This window comes from Geotrypetes seraphini, chromosome 2, assembly GCF_902459505.1.
Source record: "Geotrypetes seraphini chromosome 2, aGeoSer1.1, whole genome shotgun sequence".
In the NCBI taxonomy this organism is placed as follows: domain Eukaryota; kingdom Metazoa; phylum Chordata; class Amphibia; order Gymnophiona; family Dermophiidae; genus Geotrypetes; species Geotrypetes seraphini.
Window position 1 is genome coordinate 492777831 of NC_047085.1, and position 22647 is coordinate 492800477.

At 44.4% G+C, this 22647-nt stretch overlaps 1 protein-coding gene and 1 non-coding gene across 3 annotated transcripts in view; both read left to right on the forward strand.

Annotated features, from left to right (window-relative positions):
- The window catches only part of TBRG4 (transforming growth factor beta regulator 4), an 81665-nt gene extending 59227 nt beyond the window's left edge, over positions 1-22438 (forward strand). For both annotated transcript variants that reach the window (XM_033931904.1, XM_033931903.1), the window contains exons 7-11: positions 2047-2191; positions 3649-3897; positions 7555-7666; positions 13083-13197; positions 22068-22438. In XM_033931904.1, the coding sequence (XP_033787795.1) occupies positions 2047-2191; positions 3649-3897; positions 7555-7666; positions 13083-13197; positions 22068-22169 (723 nt within the window). In that variant the 3' untranslated portion in view covers positions 22170-22438. The remainder of the gene's footprint in view (positions 1-2046; positions 2192-3648; positions 3898-7554; positions 7667-13082; positions 13198-22067) is intronic.
- LOC117356153 lies at positions 8688-8822 on the forward strand. The gene has a single exon (XR_004538584.1). It is a non-coding gene; the product is annotated as a small nucleolar RNA SNORA5 (small nucleolar RNA).
- Positions 22439-22647: the final 209 nt, after the last annotated feature.

Genomic DNA, 22647 nt, shown 5'->3' on the forward strand with positions numbered 1-22647 from the left:
TAGTGGATGTCTGGAGGTAGCTGCATCCCTTGGGTAGAGACTGTGCTTTCTATTGGCAGGCCATAGGTCCTATTCTTGCACTGATTATATCTTTTTGTAGTGGGAGCTACTTTCCCAGATTCTAGATTCTCGCATAGATTCTATAACGTGGTCGAATCATGCCCTGGTGTGGGTGGAGGTGCCGGGGTATGGTGATTTGCAAGGTATTTGCTATTGACGTTTGGATGATAGTTTGTTGGAAGACCAAAGGGTGGCTGAGCACGTTAGGGTGTTTGTTGAGGAATATTTAATTCTGATTAGGGGAAAGGCCTCTTCGGAGGGGCTGAAGGCTACAGTGAGAGGGCATCTTATTTCCTTTGCCTTATAAATGCAGGAGGGAGAAGCATTATAGATTGGTAAAGGAGTTGGATAGATTGGAGGGAGCACATAAACATGAACACCATAATCGAGAACTTTACGCATGCTTGTTGGTAGTGCAGGAGTTGTAATTTAAGCTCTGCTTGCTAAAGTAGCAGTTTTTGAGTTTAATAGAAACAGAAACATATAAAGGCCAAATGGCCTATCTAGTCTGCCCATCCGCAGTAACCATTATCTCTTTCGCACATGCCTATCCCAGGCCCTCTTGAATTCAGACACAGTCTCTCTCTCCACCACCTCTTCCGGGAGACTGTTCCATGCATCTACCACCCTTTCCGTAAAATAGTATTTCCTCAGATTACTCCGGAGCCTATCATCTCTTAACTTCATCCTTTGCCCTCTCATTGCAGAGTTTCCTTTCAAATGAAAGAGACTCGACTCATACACATTTATATTACATAGGTATTTAAACATCTCTCATAGGTATTTAAACATCTCTCATATCTCCCCTCTCCTGCCTTTCTTCCAAAGTATACAGATTGAAATCTTTGTCTTTCCCCCATATGCCTTATTATGAAGACCACACAACATTTTAGTAGCCTTCCTCTGGACCGACTCCATCCTTTTTAAATCTTTTTGAAGGTGCGGCCTCCAGAATTGTACACAATATTCTAAAGTCTTTTATTCAGGGACATCAATACTTCCTTTTTCCTACTGGCCATACCTCTCCCTATGCAACCTAGCATCCTTCTAGCAGATTGGTGGCCCACAGGTTGAAAAAGAGGAGAATGCAGAATATTTTTCTGGTCTGGATAGCTGGTGAGCCATTTATAGAGCTCGGGATATTAGGGAGAAGTTTGTTCAATATTATAAGCACTTATATACACCAGAGGGGGAAGTGGATGAGAAGGACTTGACCAATACCTAGGGAGCCTGCAGCTAGGAGTGGTTAATGTGGAGGATGCGGTGAGGTTCAATGGACCTATCACACAGATTGAGATTCAGCAAGCGTTGTGTACTGTGAAACTGGGGAAGTTTCCTAAACTTGATGGGTTCACAGTGGCTTTCTATAAATGTTTTCAGGACTCGTTAATTCCTCCACTGCTGAGCTTTCTTAAATCTTTTTGGAGGAGAGTGCCTGTCTTTCCATATTTTATAGAGGGCAAGGATCCTTCCCATTGTGCCTCATGCAGGCCAATTTCATTGTTGGGGGTAGATACTAAGATTTTTATTCGAGTAAGAGCAGATCAGCTGATGAGTTGGATGCCGAGCTTTATCTTAGGGAGGCAGGTAGATGACAATATCAAGAGTGCTTAACTTGATGGAGCAGGCTGAGGCATCTGGGTAGGAAATGACCCGTCTGGCCATCGATGCAGAGAAAGCCTTTGATAAGGTGGCCTGGCCATTTGTTTAAAGTGCTGGAGACAGTGGGTTTGGGTTCCAGGCTGCAGGGATGGATCCAAACAATTTATGATTCTCTGATAGCATGTATTAAGATCTATGAGGGTTACTCGCCCACCTTTTATTTATGCTGGTGATCGAACCCTTAACCCAATGGATGAGGGATTTAGATTTAATTAGGGGATGGTAGTTAATAGTAAGGAATAAAAGTTGTCTTTTTGCAGACGATGTTATTTTTACGTTGACTAGCTGGGATGGTGACAGACACTCTCGTTCCCCCATCTACAGGTGCACCAGAGAGTTGGAGCAGAGCTGGACAGCCTGAGCCCTCAGCAGTTGATTGACTTGGTTTGGTCTCTGTGTGTGCTGCAGCAGGTGAAGCTACCCTACTTGGAGAAAGTGCTGCACTCAGATTGCTACAGCAGTGTTCTTGGTAACTATTTGCCATTTGTTTAACTGGTAGAAATATGGAAGCCTGAGACTTGGTTACTCATTTCTCAGGCTTCAGAACAAGATAAGGCACCATCATGTCTAGTTAGAACAGACCTTGGGAATTTGTGGTGGGGGGATCAAAATCATATCATCCTGTATAGCAATGCACAGCCACCATTGTTTGTGTTTGTCTCCAGGGAGTCATTTAATGTTACAAAGCAGAGAAACTGCTAATATCCTTGCGTGTGTAGAGAGAGAGTATCTTTAAATGGAAAAAAAAGTAGTAGTACCGTGTATACTCAAATATAATTATAAACCAAGGTGACCTCCTCCTCCCCCACCAAAAGGGAGGAAAAAAGATTGACTCAAATATTAACCAGGGGTTTATATTCCAAGTGCCCTGCCGTGCCATACTCTGCACTCAGTCCCCTTCCCTTCCGGCTATGCCGGGCTCTGCACTAGCGCCCTCCCTTCTGCCCTGCAAGGCTCTGCACCCAGCCCCCCTCTCTTCCTTCCCTTCCTCTCCTAATGCCTTGCAGTCTTCCCCCAGGCCTGCCTTAAGCCCTGACAGCCCAGAAGAGGGTTGGGACAGCAGGGATCCCTCTCACCTCTTGACCCATCCTACCTCCCTCCTGCCACCCAGATTTTTGGACTACCAGGGCTTTAAAGGTTGTTGCTTTTTTTTTCAGGGGATTGGAGGGATCCCTCCTGTCCCGGCCCACCACTGGACCACTAGGGCTTACAGCAGGCCCTGGGACAGATGGGCATGAACTGAATATAAACCCCCTTTTTGGGGGCCATTTTTTTTGTCACAAAAATCTCAGTTTATATTCAAGTATATATAGTATTCTGTTCAGTTCTCTGGTGATACACCCCCCTCAATCTTTTAAAAACATTTTCTCTTTGAATAACTCATCTACAAAAAAAGACAAGAGGAGGCAAAAGGGGGGATCACCAGGATGATGTGTGATTTGACTTGTACTGTCACCTCTTTGTTGGGCAACCGATGGAACTAAAGATGGACCCTCTAGGAGAAAGAAGGGGAAGTAGAGATACTCTGCAAGCATTCACATCTCTAGCAGGCTTCAGTAAGGTACCAGAAAGCAGCATTTGATTTAGATTGAGAAACTTGAAAAGAACATTTGAAAGGAATGCATGAAAGTATTGAGAGGAGGGAACACATCAAGCAGGAATGCCTTGATTGACTCCACTTCGATTAGATCCAGCCATAAATGGTAACTGGGGGATTAGTTTATTTTACACTATAATACTGTATGGATATTAAAGCTAGCTGAGCCTGCCTTGATCTTTTATGGAGGGAGAGGCTTTGTGTGGATTTGTGCCCATTCCAAAATGCATGACAAATTCAAGTATCACACCTTTCCTAGTAAGCCCTTATCGCTGATCAAGCCTTGCTGTAGGTATGTGGATGTTTAACGATTACCTTTATTCCTACAGGTAACACATCATTCAAGATGCAGAACAGGAGGTTAAAGCTGATACACATAAATTCTACTGCCAAGCTGGAGTGTGCTGAGTACAAGGGACCTTTTCTTCCTATGGAGATTCTGAACGCAGAGATCTATAGGTCAAGTGACAGGAAACCCAGCCAGCTGCAGGTAGAGCTGCTTGAAGTGATCAAAGGTCTGACCGGAGCTGAAGACTTCTGCCGTACTGCCGTGGATACTGTGTACGGTTGGCAAATTGGTGAGGAAACACCCCAGGAGAGTGCTAAAGCAGGCTGCTAACCAGCTACAGCCTCCCTTTCATCTTCAGAACAGCAGGGTCATTCTAAGTCAAGTGGTCTAGGGCTCCCCACCTCCCATCACGGATTTTGATGAAACTTTCTGTGCTGAATCTTACATGACACAGCCAACTATGGTAAATTTTAAGATCCACCAATGGAATATGGGTCATTCCATGTCAAGCGGTCTAGACCGGCGGAAATAAAATAATTATTTTGTGGACCGGCACCGGTCTGCATACCGACGGTTGAAGAACACTGGTAAATAGCATAACTCTTGTCATAGTCCTGCTTTGTAGACTTAAATTTGAAAGTAATTATGGAGTTTATTACAACAAAGCAACCAAATCTTCTATTCTACAAAATCGCTTTAAATCTCCTTTAATCTCCCCCTTCAGACCACTGTTCTGCTTACTGGCATGTTTGCTTCTGTATTGCACAGACATAGCTTCTCCACTTTGGTAAGGTCTTATTGCAGGGGTGTCAAATTCAATCACATTAAGGGGCCAAAATACAGGCTAAGTCGTGGGCCAGACTTCGCCCAGCTCTGCCGCAGACCCCGCCCCCATAATAGTACTAATTATAACACTATTTTTTCCATTCATTTTTCATATATACACACAATACAATCTTAACAACACATAATGGTAAACCACAAAATTAAACTACACAAAGCACACTGCATGCTTCTCAACATTCATTCCTACCAGAACACAGATAACCCCTATGCAAATATGGGACCACAAATGGAAAGTACTAATATATACAAACGAAACCCTAAGATGCAAGACTCTGCATGCAGTACAACCCCAGAGAAATAGAAACAAATGCATTTCTTCCTGAACAGTGCAAAATATAGACAGCAGATATAAATTCTCAAAATTGACACAATTCAATCACTAAATTGTAAATAAAATCATTTCCCCCTACCTTTGTTGTCTCTCTCCATGCTGTGCATTATCTCCTGGCCTGCTCCCACCTGGCTATTTTGTGCTTCCCCCGGTGTTATCTTTTGGCCGGCTCCCTCTTCCTTACTGCCGCAGTGCACAAAGCTGCGTGTGGCAGCTCCTCGTGTGTCCTGCGCCTCATCTTGAAGCTTTCCCTCCGACGTTGCAATGTCAGAGAGAAGGCTTCCAGTTCAGGTGCAGGACATGCATAGCAGCCACTGCCCGTAGCTTTGTGCACTGCAGCAGTGAGAAAGAGGGAACTGACTAGAAGATAACGCTGCATTGATTGCACCGTGGACCAGCTGTTGAAGAACACTGGTCTTGACCTCCCCACCTGACTATCTCAAAAGTTGATGAAATTTTTTAGTGTAAGTACAGTAGGACATGCAATGAATATGTGCAAAGTCTTATTTTGTTCTACTCCTTAAACCTTGGATCCAATTATTGAGGACTAGTGTGCGACCAAATTAGATTATCTTCACTTTATGTATTTTTATTTTTTAATTTAATTGTGTATTACTGTACATTTCATATTTCATATTCAGTTTATTATGTTTTGACCGCACTTTGCTGTACAAGATGTATATGCTTGGTAATATTATAAAATTCTATAAATAAATAATAATAAAAAAAATGTGCAAAGTCTTAGAGCTAGATCTTAACTTCTTTCAAACTTAGGGGCCTCGTTATTGGGGCCACTTTTTTCATTCTGTGGGAGATAGTGCCAAAACGTCAACTTTAGGTTCAGGTTGTGGAAAGGATATTGCTAGACCAAGCTAAGAGTCATATTTTTGTGCTGAATTCAAATATGCCACTCATATCATTGGTGCATGTTGATGAAAAAGCTTATCATGGAATGCACAGGCAAATATTTGACGCAACATAGTTCCTGAACAAAAAAGCACAATAGGGCTCAGATTTTAGGAACTAGAAGAGATTACGACCAGATACTGCCCCTGTAAATTTTTATGAATAATACAAAAAAACCAAAATGGGGAAGACTGCACTAGTAAATTTAGGTGGGAAACCCAGGGATGTTTCACATATAATACCCGTCCTGGGTTTTGATTGTGGCAGCTTGTGCTTTAGGGACTCGTTCCTATAGCAAGCTGTGAGACTGAGGGTTACCCACTCGCACTAATAATTATTAGTTTGAGGTTGGTTTTTGGTTCGGTTGCCTCTATCCTTCTTCCCATTTTTGGGCTAGGGGAGACTTTTTGTTCCTGTAAATTTTTAGGCACACTATGCTTTTCTGAGAAATCTTTATTAAGATTGATGAAGAAAAATTTATGCACAATTTTAGCTATATTTAATGTCATATATTACAACTGTACATCCTCCAATCTCTTGGGCAGAAGCAGTGGAAAAAGTAGCAGAAAGCAGTGCTTCTGACCTGAATTAATTGCCAATTAGGGTTCTGTGAGGAAGGCTGAATAGCTGTAAAGGTCACCAGAGTATTGTGATTACTGTGTTAGCTTGAAAGGGTCTGTTCGTAGCAGTGTCCTACAAATCATATCTATATATTGGGGGTTTTAGGAGCAGTAGCTGCCTGGTATCCAGATTCCAGAGGATGCCTGGAATTGTAATTGTAATGAGGACGGTATCTGGGAATATCTCTGGGAGGAAGAGCACGAGGATCCTCGACGAAATCAGTGGGTAGGACGAAAAGTACTACAGTCTCCTCCCGAAGTTCAGCGAGACTGGTTCACAGGAAGAGACTTAGGGTGGCGATCAGTGACACTGCCCATGAGGTCAATGATTTGTTAGCTGTTTAGGTCAGTGGATTGAGAATCTGAAATTCTGAGAAAATTAAGAAAAAAACAGGAAAGCATTTGAAACTGGGATAAACATGAATAAAATGGCCAGACAACAAAGGTAGAAAAAATATTTTTAATTTCATGAAAAGAAAATGCAGTTTTACTGTAAATTTATACTGCTTTCTTTTTGTTTTCCAAAGTGTAGAGTGCTGTTTCTCTTTCTCTGGTGTTAAACTACATATGGCTTCTTGAGGTTTAAGTTGGATTTTTGTCTACATTTATTAAGTTTTCCTTATAGGGGCCTTGTGAATATGTAAGCTTTGGGATATGTGTATCAGATATTTGTCTTGTGTTTAGTGACTTACGAGATAGCTAGCTAATGATGAGGGAGGGTGAGCAGTCTTTATAGATTGGCTCACCATGATAACCCAAATTTCTAACCTCAGTTTATATACGTCAACTTTTCCCCCCTTTTTGGAGGGAAAAAAGGATACGTTGGTTTATATTTGGATCGGTCTATATTTGTGAATAGACGGTATATGTTATGTAAAGTTATTAAATTATCTAAGCAAAAGGGGCCCATACTTTTCTGAAACATGCTAATTGCAAAATTAATGCATGGGTTGCAGCCCAGGCTATATTACTTGCAGCCCTTCTCTTTGAGGTGATAAGGAGGGCAGGCATTCAGACTCCATCCCTTTCCGGGGATCTCACAGCCAGCCAGTCATATTTTAAGGCTATGTACAATGAATATAAATGAGCAACAACACATAGATTATCTCATGTATACTCTGTGTTGATATCCTGAAAACTTGACCAGCTGTTTGGGGTCATAGGAAATGTTAGGGAAGCCCTGCTTATGATGTTGAACATGTAGGGGCTCCAATATTTATTTATTTGCTGCCCTTTCTTTAAGATGGTGAGATGGTACTGACCTCGGAGAACAAGCCCATGCCGTTAAAAGAGCTGCTAGCACCACATATCTTCCAGTCCCAGGGGATGCAGCCTCTGCCAGCAGGAGCACAGAGGTAAGGGGCTCATTTTTGGATGGGGATACATAGCATCATGCTCTTTGTGCCTTTTTTAAAAAAATAATAAGCACTACATAAATATTTTCTTTTTTTTTTTTAAATTTCTTTATTCATTTTTAAACTTACATCAAGTGTACAGTAAATATCAACCAAATATAATACAACATCACTTGAAAAATTTTCAATATCATACACCAAGAAGATTTAACCCCCACCCCCCTCCCAAATTCATATACAACTAATATATACCACATGAAAATAATATCTTACGACAATCATTTATATATTCTTAATGGAAAAACAAGAAAACCCGCCCTTCAATCCACATATGTATTAAGATTGGGAAAAGTGTAACTTATTCATTACTATAATTTAATAATGGTCCCCACACATCCTTAAATTTATTATAATAACCTTTTTGAACAGCCAACGCTCTTTCCATTTTATACACATGACAAACTGAAGATCACCAAAAACAATAAGTCATTCATAAATATTTTCATGTGTTATCTCCTGCAAGACTTGTTTACATCTGACTTGGTACTGAGAGATTACACTCTCCTTACCCTTTTTCTTTCATGGGGACATGGAGTGGGTTCAGAAACTGCTTTAGTTGTCTGTCAGGGTGAATACAAATCAATGATTCAAAAAAAAAAAAAAAAAATCAATCTGATTTATAAAAAATAAACTGCTTATCCCAGGACAAGCAGGCAGCATATTCTTAACGTATGGGTGACGTCACCGACGGAGCCCCGGTACGGACACTTTTAACTAGAAAGTTCTAGTTGACCGCACCGCGCATGCGCGGGTGCCTTCCCGCTCGACAGAAGAGAGCGTGGTCCCCAGTTTCTTCGTTTCCGCGGAGCGAAGAAGACGCATGTGCTTTCAACGGCTGTTGAAAAATCTAATTCTTGCCTTCCCGCTCACAATCTATTTTACCTGATGCAGTGAAGGGTAAGTGACTTATTCAAGATCACAAGAAATGTTGGTGGGAGAAGTGGGATTTGAACCCTTACCTTGCAGCCTTGTCAAATTCAGTATCGCCGCCTCCATGGTGTATACTGGCCCAAATGGCTGCCATAGGAACCTGTAGCCCATGGGCCCCGTGTATCTGCCATTGGACACTGGGGATAAAGGAGTGCTACAGACATTAGTGCAGTTAACAATAAAACTTCTGCACAGTGGAGTTTTGTAACAACGAGTCTGAGACTGTAGCTTGGCCCCTTCATGACATCCAGGAAATAACAGCCAAAACAGCAAAATAGGTCAGGCATATGTCTGAAAGATACAAGAGTCGTGAGGAAAATATGTGAAAAACGTACAGCAGCAGTGGACGATCATATATGTTTATATCGTATATTTTTACCCATCATATGTTTATTAATTATTATTTTTTGAGTATTTGTTTTTGTTATGTGTGTACATGCATATATATTTGTTTGCCTTTATCCTTTGTTTTTATCCTTTTGCTTGTTTGTGATAGATTAGACTCTTGAAAAAAGTCAGAACTGCCAAAACACTGTCAGTGTCGAGTCTATGCTGCTGACTAAATAAAGTTTGCTTTGGATAGTCCACTTCTATATGTTTTGACATATTTTCCTCTGATTCTTCTATCTGGATTGCGCTCCCCGTCGTCCAGGCATATGTAGGACAGATACAGAAGGTCACAACAAGGGTGCAAGATGACTAGAGTTTGCATAAGGGGGTGTGGACACTGACGGGTGCAACTGCATATACTGGGCATGCTGACTCTGCAGATGGACAGTTTGAGATGTTGCATGTCCTCTGCCATCATTTCCCGTTGCTCAGTAAGTCCACATTGAGGCACTGTTGTGCTGCTGGCAAACTTATATGCCAGATAGCAATGTGAATATCACAATTAATTCATATGCTTTAAGACTCATACTGCTGAATTGGGGGGGGAGGGATATAGACAGCAAGGTGAGATGTATACAACGCCCTGTAAAAGTCTGTGAACCCTTGTGCATTTTTCATCTGCAGTTACATTACATTACATTACATTAATGATTTTTATTCCGCCATTACCTTGCGGTTTGAGGCGGATTACAGAAGAGGATTTCTGGACATGTCCAGAGGTGTTACAGAGTAGAGCGGGTTGCTTCAGAGGATTGAAATGTTTCATTCGGTGTTAGTTAGTCTTCATGGATTTCTTGAATAACAGGGTTTTTATTTCTTTTCGGAAAGTTTTGTAGTGTGGGGTCATGATTAGTAGATTGGAGAGTTGGCGGTCTAGTTTTGCTTCCTGTGTGGCTAGAAGGCCATCGTACAGTTTTTTTTCCATTTGATGCCTCTGATTGGAGGGTGTGTGAATGGTGTCTGGGTTCTCCTGTGTCTGGTTGTGGTAGTTTGGATTAGGCGGTTGATCAAGTAGGCTGGGCTGTCACCATTTATGGATTTAAATAAGACTGTCGAATTTAAATAGTATTCTTGCTTGAATTGGGAGCCAGTGTGAGTCGAGGTATGCCTCAGGGCTGTGTTTTGTACTGTTTGTAGTTGATTTATCATTGTTGCGGTGCAGGGGGAGATAGAGGATGTTGCAGTAGTCAAGGAGACCTAGGACTAGGGACTTGACCATGAGCTGGAATTGTTTTCTGTCGAAGAATTTTCGAACTTGCCTTAGGTTTCTCATAACCACAAATGATTTCTGCATTGTTTTGTTGATTTGTGGTTGCATGGTGCAGCATCTATCTATCGTCATTCCCAAACGTTTTAGAGTGGGTTGAATGGGGTATGTGATTGAGCTTATTACTAGGTTTGTTATGGTAGGGGTTTTATTTTTTTTCAAGACGTATGAATTTTGTTTTGTCTGGGTTCAGTTTTAGTTTGTGGTCTTTCATCCATGTTGCCACTGTTTCTAGAGTTCTGTGTAGGGTCTGTCATGGTGCATTAAAGCAGGTGTTTTCACGGATCTATAAAATATTAAACAGTTGTAGAAATATTTCAAAATTAAGAATGAGAAACTGAAATATTTTGATTGCAGTTAGGATCAGTGTCTACTGACGTTGCACAGTGCAAGTCTTACCCATTATTCTTGGCACAATAGCTTGTGCTTTTTCAAGTTGTCTTGGGATTGTCTGGTTTGCTGTCTTCCAGTCTTGCCATAGATTATCTATTGCACTCCGGTCTGCACTTTTATTAGATCACTGAAGTACATTCACTTCTTGCTGAGTCGCTCCATGGTTGCTTTTGCTTTGTGCTTAGGGTCACTGTCATCCTGAAAAATGAATCTTCTCCCCAATCCCAGCTATATGGCATGCAACAGGTATTCTTCCAGGAGCTGCTTTTACTTTGCATCATTCATGTTTCTTCAGTCTTTACAAATCTCTCTTTCCCTGCTGCTGCAAAGCATCCCCACAACGTATTGCTGTCACCACTGTTCAGGATAGTGGTAGCAGGGTGATTGTTGTAATTCTTTCATACTATATACATCACTTTGCCTAGAGCAGGGGTGTCCAATGTCGGTCCTCGAGGGCCGCAGTCCAGTCGGATTTTCAGGATTTCCCCAATGAATATACATGAGGTCTATTTGCATGTACTGCTTTCATTGTATGCTAATAGATCTCATGCATATTCATTGGGGAAATCCTGAAAACCCGACTGGATTGCGGCCCTCGAGGACCGACATTGGACACCCCTGGCCTAGAGACTGAAAAATTCCACTTAGGGAGGTTGGACTAATCCCCCGAGGGATAAACCTGTGTTTTCTTTTTGCCATTTATTGGACTAGAAACTAAAGAAAAGTGGTTTCTATTTGTTGGAAAGACTGGTGGGAAATAAAGCCATCGGAAAAGATCTTGCAATCAGTTAGATGTTTACTAGATGACATGCACCAGTATATATATGGTTTACCCCTGGTCTGGTAGAAGTAAAGTTATACATTTGGAGGTAGTAGCCCTTACAGGACTGCCTGGTAAAGAAAACCCATTTGAGTTTGATGCAAAAACAGTTATCTGTGACCAGTAGCTGGAGCACAGAGTGTGTGCAGGGTTCACACACTGTAATGGGTTCCTTACTCATCTTCTGCAGTGTTATCACCTCATCCCAGTTCTAATCTAAGCTTTGTATCATTGCATGTATGCATAGCATTGTAATTGGGGAAATCAATAGGAATATTCAAAGACAGGAGGTCATCCAGCAAACATCCAGCTGACTGCAAGGTCTATTCCGATGGCTTTATTTCCTACCAGTCTACCAGTTTCTAGTCCAATAAATGCCAAAAATAAACACAGGTTTATCCCTCGGGGGATTCATCCACCCTCCCTGCAGTACTCCTGTCCAGACTCCTGAGGACTTTGAGCTTCAGTACAGTGGAGGTTCACAATCCTTAACAGGTTTAATTTTCCATCCAATCCCCCCCCCCCCAATGGCTACCTACTGTTAAGTCCAACAAACCAAAGAAGAGCAATTTGTGGTTCACTTCATTGGCAGCAAACCATCCTAGACAAAATCAATATAACCCTATTTTTTAGTCCAAATTCCTCTTGTAGGGTTTTTTTTAGGCAGCAACCATCCATAAAGTGTTGTAGCTTCCACACGGACCCACCTACGCTACCCCAGCCAAGAACTGGAAAGAAGTTCAAAAAATGAAAAGAAAAAACTCCAAAAAAAGCAAAGGTTTAACTACTTAGCTCCCTGTCCTCTTTATTCTATAATTGCCCACTTCCTCTGTGTTGCCAGTTTGGGTTTCTTCTAGATCCATGGCTTCTCTCTGCTCCTCAGTCTGAGATTTTGTCTCCTCCAGCTCCATGGGTTCCACTCCTCGTGTCCAGGATTTATCCTGCCCCTTGTATTTCCTCATTGACTGACTGCGTCCTCAATCCTTGCTCCCTGGCCAAAGTGAAATCTGGGGTTTGGACCTCACATATTCACTTGTTGGTGTGATGGTTCTGCACATCCATATTGTGAATTCCGTGCAACTCCCCTTGTTAAATAGCAGACAACCAGTTTTGGGCTCCAGTGGTGGCAGCGGGTTTTTATTTGTATACCTGCTATTTAATGGACAATGGGCGTAGCAGTGGTAGAAGCTATCAGTTATGCCTAATCAAGTCTATGCTTTTTGGCAACAATGGAGAGGTATAACATGGCTTGGATAGAAATTCTCATGGGCTAGAGGTTCCCCACCTCTTCCCTAAGAAATCAGAACTACAAATCCATGCATTCAGTGGAGCAAAATCAGGGCTGGATCAGTCTTTCAAATGACCTGGGATAATATGGCAGCCCTATGTTCATAGGCTATGCGGAAATGGCAGAAATCATAGGGGGACAAAATAAGCACAGTGCTGCCTCCTTAGACTGGAGAAGCAGAACACAGTAGATCTAGTGAAGCTGCTTTTCCTACTTGGGTTTTACCATAGCTTATTCTTTATTTTTTTTTTTTTTCCTCCCATGACAGGATGGCTTTCCTCAGTTGGGTCTTTCCAAACTACAATTCCAAAAGCAAGGATCTACTGGGACGGTTTGTGCTGGCCCGGCGGCACTTACAAGCAGCTGGCTTCCTGATTGTGGACGTGAGTAGTCTGTGGCATTGGGGAGGAGGATGTGGAACTATGCTAATGGCAGGTTAATTTTTTTTTTCTTCTTCTTGTGGAGTGTCTACCAAGGTGTTGTGCACCAGGGAAAAACTTGTAGAAATGAAAGCTTCACATGAAAAGAGTGAATAGATGGGTTCAAGGCATTCAGGCCCTGCAGCACCTTCAGGATTAAGGGATGCAAAAATAACAGTTCTAGGTAACTGTGATGAGGAAATAAGACTTCATCCACAAGCTTTTTGTTTTTAATGGGTACATCTGGATTTTAGAATGGTAATAGGGGTCAGGGGGCATCTTAGCTTACTAGTTCATGCTGCAGTGTCCTTGCTGCTTGCATGAAATTCTTGGAGGACACATGTAACTGTTTTTGGTATATCTTGATATACTACTGAGGGATTCTTCTGTAAATGACTTTATTTACTGTATGCTTCCTCCCAACTCACCAAACAGGTGGTGGAGACAGAGACTGTGTCTGAATTCAAGAAAGTGTGGGGATAACTACGTGATATCTCTTAGAGCGAGAAAGAGATAATAGTTACTGTGGCTGGGCAGACTGGATGGGCCATTTGGCCTTTATCTGCCATCATGTTTCTATGTATTTAAACTCTGGAATTCTGGAGAATGTGGTGAAATCAGTTAGCTTAGCAAGGTTTTAAGAAAGGTTTGGATAATTTCTTAAAAGAGAAGTCCATAGGGGAAATCCACTGCTTATTCTTAGAATAAGAAGCATGAAATCTGTTTTACTACTTTGGATCTAGCTAGGTATTCGACCTGGTTTGATCACTGTTGGAAAAAGGATACTGGGTTTGATGGACCTTCGGTCTGTCCCAGTATGGCAGTTCTTATGTTCTTAATTCCACTATAACTTCAACATACACATCAAACCTTATATCAGTAGTAGTATTTACAAAAATATATGCAACAATATCACTTACTCTTCCACTTCTGCCCCTTGTGCATCAAATACCTTTACCCACCCTTCCCATATTAGTAAAAATTGTTTGTATGCCTTTGATAAAAAGCAGAGATGGCCCGTGGCCTGGACTCTTACAGCCTTCAGCTATACCTACCCTCCAGATATATCTGCCAAAAGGCTAGGTCCTAAAACCCCTCCCCTCAACTCCCACCAGCACCACCTCAACCCAGAGATTACTTGGAATTCCTGCCTGAAATCCATTTAGGATGAAACTGCATACCCTCGGAGAGAGATGCAGGAAATACTCCTACCAAAACTTTCATAAAACGTAAAACTTTCCTGAAAACCTGGCCTGCCTGCGGATCTCAAAGACTAGAATTGAGTAGTCCTGGTTTGTGGAATCCTAACATTTGTCCCAAATATCTGTTAATATCATCCCAAAAGGCTTGAAAATACAACCCCATAATGCTTGTAGTAAAGTATTTTCTGTAAGTTTCCATTTTTGACATGGGAGTAGCATCACGTCCTGCTGTGTAAGCATTTGAGAAAAATATGTCCTACGTAAGACATAATATTGACACGGGGAAGAATTTAAAAATCCAGATCTGGAGAAAATATTTTTAAGTACCTTCTTACTTCTCATTTATAATCTTAATGTATATTTTCTTCAAACCGCTTAGAACCTAACGGATGTAGCGGTATATAAGAAATAAATTACATTACATTACATTACATTACATTCAGGGCCAGATTTCACCAAAAAATTGGTGCTGACTAGCACAATTCTACAAGATACGTACACCTTTTATAGAATTGCTCTTGGTGCTGCTGCACAATGCTTAAGTTAAGCACAGGCATTTAAGCCAGCCAAAACTCACACATTGGACGCATTCTATCTTTTAGGAACGCCCCTGATGAACCTCTTTTCAAATTTGTGCACTGCAACTAGCACATACTTTTACAGAATTGTGCTTTCCGAGATGTGCATGTAACTTTTAATTAGTGGTAATTAGCATCCATTATGAGGTTAACTGTCAATAATTGACTCTGATTAGGCCAATTAAGTTGTGTGTGTTCATTGTCTATGCGTACAACTTTGGGTGCCATTTATAGAATTTGGGGATGATCTTGTAATTAAACTCTGGACTTCATTGCCAGAGAATGTTGTGAAAGTGACCAAGATGATAAAGGGGATGGAACTCTTCTCGTATGAAGAAAGACTAAAACGGTTAGGGCTCTTCAGCTTGGAAAAGAGACGGCTGAGGAGAGATAGGATTGATCGATTTTTCACTCTGTCAAAAATTACAAAGACTAGGAGACACTCATTAAAGAGAAATTCTCGTTATAGAGAAATTCTTTAAAAAACCAATAGGAGGAAATATTTTTTCAATGAGAGTTAAGCTTTGGAACGTGTTGTCTAGAAAATGACACTGGGACAAATTTTTCCCTGTCCCCCGCAGGAACTCATTTTCCCATCCCGGCGAGTTATTTTCCTGTCCCCACCCCATTTCCTGTAAGCTCTGTCCTCATCTGCACAAGCCTCAAACAATTTAAAATTATAAGTGTTCGAGGCTTGTGCAGTTAAGGCTGAGCTTACAGGAATGGAGCAGGCATAGTAACAGCAACAAATCTTGCGGGGATGGGACAAGGAAATTAAGTTCTTGCAGGGATGGAGAAAAATTTATTCTTGTGTCATTCTCTGGTATTGCCATGGGATGTGGTAAGAGCAGTTAATGTAGCTGGTTTTAAAAAAGGTTCGGACAAGTTCTTGGAGGAAAAGTCCATAGTCTGCTGTTGAGACGGACATGGAAGAAGCCACTGCTTGTATGGACTTTTGCTACTATTTGGGTTTTTGCCAGGTACTTGTGATTTGGATTGGCCTCCATGAACACTGGTTATTGGGCTAGATGGACCATTGGTCTGACCCAGTAAGGCTATTCTTATGTTCTTAGCATGGTTTGAAAAAGGATTGGATAGTTTCCTAAAAGAAACATCTACAAGCCATTATTATGATGGATTTGGGAAAATCCATTGCTTATTTCTAGGATAAGCAACATAAAAGTCTGTTTTACTCTTTATCCCAGGACAAGCAGGCAGCATATTCTTAACGCATGGGTGACGTCACCGACGGAGCCCCGGTACGGACACTTTTAACTAGAAAGTTCTAGTTGGCCGCACCTCGCATGTGCAAGTGCCTTCCCGCCAGACGGAGGAGAGCATGGTCACCAGTTTCTTCGTTTCCGCGGAGCGAAGAAGACGCATGTGTTTCAATGGGTGTTGAAAAATCTAATTCTTGCCTTCCTGCTCACGAAATTTTTTGCTTTTTTTGTTCTTTTTCCCTTTGGGTTTCTTTTCCGTTCAAAAAAAAAAAAACAAAAAACTTTGCTTTTTTCTTTTTTCTTTATTTTTCAGGCCGGCCCCAGCGGGGCCTGTTGCCACCATACAGGCCTCCGGTTTTGATTTTGCGGAGGCCGTGTTTCCCTTCATGCCCCCTCAGCCGGGCTTTAAGAAGTGCCAGCGGTGTGCACGCCCGATCTCTTTCACTGACCCGCACAATTGGTGCCTACAGTGCCTGGGTCCAGAGCATCGGGCTGACACCTGCACCCGCTGTGCTACTCTTAAAAAAATGTACATTAAAAAATAGACAGATCCAACAGAATATCCTTTTCGGTACCGGATCTGCCATGGAATCGGCCGCGCCGTCGACGGCACCGCAAAAGTCGGTACCGACTACTTCGACGACGCCTGATCCTTCCTCGGGGTCGCTAGCACCAGGTAAGCCGGCTAAGAAGCCTTCCACTTCCCTTGAGCGCCCTCCTGCCACAGCGGTGACGCCGATCCTCCCGGCATCACGCCGACCCTGCAAACGCTCCACCCCGATTTCGGTGAGTGCCTTGTCATCGGCCTCCTCATCGCCGGGGCATGGAGCGGCACCTATGGTACCGAAAAAGAAAAAAGAGGTACCGGTGCCTCCTCTGGACGACCGCATTGCGGCCATACTCCAAAGCCAATTACAGGAGCAACTACAGCAGCAACTCCAACACCTGTTGCCAGCAATGTTGGCCCCACTCCTTCCGGTACCGGACCGGCCTGAGCCTCGCACCATACCACTGGTATCGACCCCATCTATACCGTTGAACACGTCCATGCCGGTGCTCGCGGCTGAGCCACTCAATCCTTCCGTGCAACCACGCTCGGATGCCGACCCTCCTCGACATCAGGAACGACACCGGTCCCCCCGGGACCGGCACCGGTCTTCCTCCCCCGGTACCGTCTCGATGCGCTCCGGCAAATCTCTTTCTAAGATTCGCCACACTGAGCCATCCACACCACCATCCCGTCCTACCCACACCGACGTTAGGGACCCGGACTTATGGGAAGAATCCCCTCCCGGTACCGATGATGAGGCCTCATCAACGGATGAGGAACCCTCGATGGTCGATACCGGTTCCAAACCTGAACAGTCATTCACCAAATTGTCGGCGGCTCTTTCTATCCCACTGGAATCCGACTCTAAGAAGTCCCAGGCTTTTCTCGACGCCTTAGACTTCGAACAACCCCCCAAAGAATTTTTGAAGTTACCCGTCCACGACATCTTAAGGGAAACCTTTTACAAAAATTGGGAAAACCCTCTCACGGTACCGGGAGCCCCTCGAAAACTAGATAGTTTGTACAGGGTCATTCCTATTCCGGGGTTCGACAAACCTCAACTACCCCATGAATCTCTTCTAGTGGAGTCCACCTTAAAGAAAACCCAGGGCTCCAGTGTTTATGCCTCCACCCCTCCTGGCAGAGAGGGCAAAACGATGGATAAATTTGGCAAGCGCCTTTATCAAAATTCAATGCTTGCCAACAGGGCTAATAATTACACCTTCCACTTCTCTTTTTTACTTGAAGCATCTGGTGCAACAGCTCTCCTCCTTACAAAAATACATTCCTGAACGTAAGGTTCCTGTTTTCCAACAATAAATTTCCAGTCTACTCCAGCTCCGGAAATTCATGGTGCGCTCCATTTATGACTCATTCGAGTTGACCTCTCGTGCATCTGCCATGGCTGTTGCCATGAGGCGCCTGGCCTGGCTGAGAGTTTCTGACCTCGACATTAATCACCAAGACCGCCTGGCTAACGCACCTTGTCTTGGTGATGAACTCTTCGGGGAATCCCTGGACTCAACCACCCAGAAACTCTCGGCTCACGAGACCAGGTGGGATACTCTAATAAAACCTAAGAAAAAAACTCCACCTGTTCGCCCCTACCGACAGCAGTCTTCTTACCAACACCGGTTCTCGGCCAGACCTCTCAACCCGCCTTCACAGCAGCCTCGCCGACCTCGTCAACAGCATCAAACTCAGGCTCGCTCACAGTCTCACCAACCTGCCAAGCCTCTCCCTCCGTCAAAACCTTCTCAGCCCTTTTGACTCTTTTCTCCAGGGCATAGCCAGTCTCCCACCATCATTGCCTCTTCCTCAGCCGATCGGAGGACGCCTTCAACTCTTCCTCAGTCATTGGGAGGTCATCACATCAGACCAATGGGTCCTCAACATCATTCGCCACGGCTACTCTCTCAACTTCCAGACTCTTCCACCAGACAATCCTCCCATAGAGTCTGTTTCTCACTCCTCCCAATCCCTTCTCCTCCTCAGGGAGGTCCACTCCCTCCTTCTTCTCAACGCCATCGAAGAGGTACCATCAGACCAAAGGGGCCAGGGATTCTATTCCCGCTACTTCCTGGTTCCCAAGAAGACAGGAGACCTCCGTCCCATCCTTGATCTCCGGGACCTCAACAAGTGTCTGGTCAAGGAAAAGTTCAGAATGCTCTCCCTTGCCACGCTTTACCCTCTTCTCTCTCAACACGACTGGCTATGTTCCCTAGACCTCAAAGAGGCCTACACTCGCATTCCAATCAATCTGACTTCACGTCGCTACCTCCGATTTCAGGTACAGCACCGTCACTATCAGTACAAATAACTGCCCTTTGGCCTCGCATCATCGCCCAGGGTGTTCACCAAGTGCTTCATTGTGATGGCAGCCTTCCTCAGGTCTCACAACCTCCAGGTGTTCCCCTACTTGGCGATTGGTTGGTGAAAGCACCTACGTCTCCACTTGTGCTACAAGCCACTCAACACATCATCTCTTTCCTCCATCTCCTGGGGTTCGAGATCAACTACCCCAAGTCGCATCTGCTTCCCACACAGCGACTTCAGTTCATTGGAGCAGTTCTCGACACCACCCTGATGAGGGCGTTTCTCCCCTCCGACCGACAATGGACCCTGCTCCACCTCTGTCGTCAGGTGCTCCTTCATCACTCCATCCCAGCTCGGCAGATGATGGTCCTCCTGGGCCACATGGCCTCGACGGTCCATGTGCTTCATCTAGCGCGACTCCACCTCAGGACACCTCAATGGACTCTAGCCAACCAATGGTCACAGACCAAGGATCCTCTTTCTCATCCCATCTCTGTGACATCGTCTCTTCAGCAATCTCTTCAATGGTGGTTGAACTCCTCCAATCTTTCCAGGGGTCTACTCTTTCATCTACCCCCTCACTCCATGATCATAACCACAGATGCCTCCCCCTATGCATGGGGAGCCCACCTGGGAGATCTTCGCACCCAGGGACTCTGGACCCCTCAGGAGCGTCAACATCACATCAATTTCCTGGAACTTGGGGCCTTGTTCTATGCTCTCAAGGCCTTCCAGCACCTTCTCTACCCTCAGGTTCTTCTCCTGTGCACAGACAACCAAGTCGCCATGTACTACATAAACAAGCAAGGCGGCACCGGATCTCCCCTCCTCTTGTCAGGAGGCCATCCGCATCTGGACCTGGGCCACGGCCCGCAGTCTCTTTCTCAAGGCTGTCTACATCCAGGGCGAACAGAACTCCCTGGCCGACAATCTCAGCCGCATCCTTCAACCTCACGAGTGGACTCTGGATCCTCCCACGCTCCACCCCATCTTTGCTCAGTGGGGCACTCCTCAGGTGGACCTCTTTGCAGCCCCTCACAACCATCAGCTGCCCCTTTTCTGTTCCAGACCCTTCTCTCCTCATCGTCTGGCCCCGGATGCATTCCTGCTCAACTGGACGGATCGGTTCCTCTATGCCTTTCCTCCACTACCTCTGATGTTGTGGACGTTATTCAAACTCCGCAGGGACAGAGCCACCATGATTCTCATCGCCCCTCGGTGGCCTCGCCAACACTGGTTCTCCCTCCTGCTCCAGCTAAGCTCCAGAGAACCCATTCCTCTTCCTGTGTTTCCTACTCTACTTACACAGCAGTATCAGTCTCTACTGCATCCCAATCTGTCCTCGCTCCACCTGACAGCTTGGTTTCTCTCGGGCTGACCTCTCCAGAGAATCTGTCTCAGCCTGTCCGTCGCATTTTGGATGCCTCCAGGAAACCGGCCACCCTCCAATGTTACCATCAGAAGTGGACCCGGTTCTCCTCTTGGTGTCTACTACATCACCACAATCCCACCTCATTGGCGGTGGAAACTGTACTGGACTATTTGCTTCTCTGTCCGATGCTGGCCTCAAGTCTACCTCAATCAGAGTCCACCTCAGTGCCATCACTGCGTTTCATGAGCCTATCCTCGGAAAACCTCTCATGGCTCATCCCCTGGTTTCCAGGTTCATGAGAGGCCTCTTCAATGTCAAACCACCTCTGAAGCCTCCTCCAGTCATCTGGGACCTGAATGTGGTTTTATCAGCCCTCATGAAACCTCCGTTTGAGCCTCTTGCCACATCTTCGTTCAAATTTCTTACATGGAAGGTGCTTTTCCTCATTGCCATCACCTCTGCCAGGAGGGTTAGTGAGCTGCATGCACTGGTTGCCAACCCACCTTTCACTGTTTTCACCATGACAAGGTGGTTCTGCGTACCCATCCTAAATTCCTTCCCAAGGTGGTCTCGGACTTCCACCTCAACCAATCCATTGTGTTGCCTGTCTTTTTCCCTAAGCCCCATTCTCATCCTGGGGAACAGGCGTTGCACACGCTGGACTGTAAGCGTGCCCTGGCCTACTACCTTGGACCGTACCAGGGCTCACCGCTCGTCTCCTCAGCTCTTTTTGTCCTTCGACCCTAACCGTCTAGGTCGTCCTGTCTCTAAACGGACGCTTTCCAACTGGCTTGCTGCCTGCATTGCGTTCTGTTATGCTCGGGCCGGTCTCTCACTGGAAGGTGCTGTCACGGCTCACAGGGTCAGAGCTATGGCTGCTTCTGTGGCTTTCCTCCGTTCCACGCCCATCGAGGAAATCTGCAAGGCTGCCACTTGGTCCTCAGTTCACACGTTCACTACTCACTACTGTCTGGATACCTTCTCCAGACGGGATGGACACTTCGGCCAATCTGTGTTGCATAATTTGTTTTCCTAATGGCCAACCATCCCTCCTCCCTCTCTGTTAGCTTAGAGGTCACCCATGCGTTAAGAATATGCTGCCTGCTTGTCCTGGGATAAAGCACAGTTACTTACTGTAACAGGTGTTATCCAGGGACAGCAGGCAAATATTCTTACGTCCCACCCTCCTCCCCGGGTTGGCTTCTTAGCTGGCTTATCTTAACTGGGGACCACGCTCTCCTCCGTCGGGCGGGAAGGCACTCGCGCATGCGCGGTGCGGACAACTAGAACTTTCTAGTTAAAAGTGTCCGTACCGGGGCTCCGTCGGTGACGTCACCCATGCGTTAAGAATATCTGCCTGCTGTCCCTGGATAACACCTGTTACGGTAAGTAACTGTGCTTTTGTGCTTCTGCCAAGCACTTATGACCTGGATTGGTCACTGTTCATTATAGGATATTGGGCTTGATGGACTTTTGGTCTGTCCCAGCATGGCATTTCTTGTGTTATGTTTTAGAGCTCAGGTGGTACATGGATGGTAGACCTGTATTGTTACTGGGTCAAAGTAGGCCTCAAGCCTGACTTCTCTTCTGTTGCAGGTGCCCTATTATGAGTGGCTGGATTTGAAGTATGAGTGGCAGAAGGTTGCCTATCTGCAGGACAAGATGAGAAAAGCTATGGCTGAGGAGATGGCTAAGTGAAAACCACCAGTGCTGCATGTTAACATCAGCAGACAAAAGCTGCAACTTGAGCAATTAAAGAGGGAAATTGTATATATGTGTGTGTATAGATGAACTTGCTCTTCAGAAATGGTATATGAACTGGGCAACTGCAGAGAGACATTTTAAAAGCTGGTTCTTCATTTTAACATCTCTGTTGTATGTCTGTGGGCAAAAGATTGGGCACTATTATTCCTGCGGTGTGTACAATGTGAAGAAAGAAAACAATTAAAGGATTTGTTTCTGAATAATACATGTGTGATTAATGTACCTCAGGGTATGACGTATAGATATAAAGGACCCTGTTTTATTTCAATTTTTCAAGTCCTTATTTTGTAAAGGGTCACCCCTTAGGTGGGACTACTTGCTGTGAAAATCATTATGTGATTCCCAAATATGTTTTTCAAAAAAAATTTGATGTGCTTTTCACTCATATTTGTTTAATTACCATTTTTTTTAT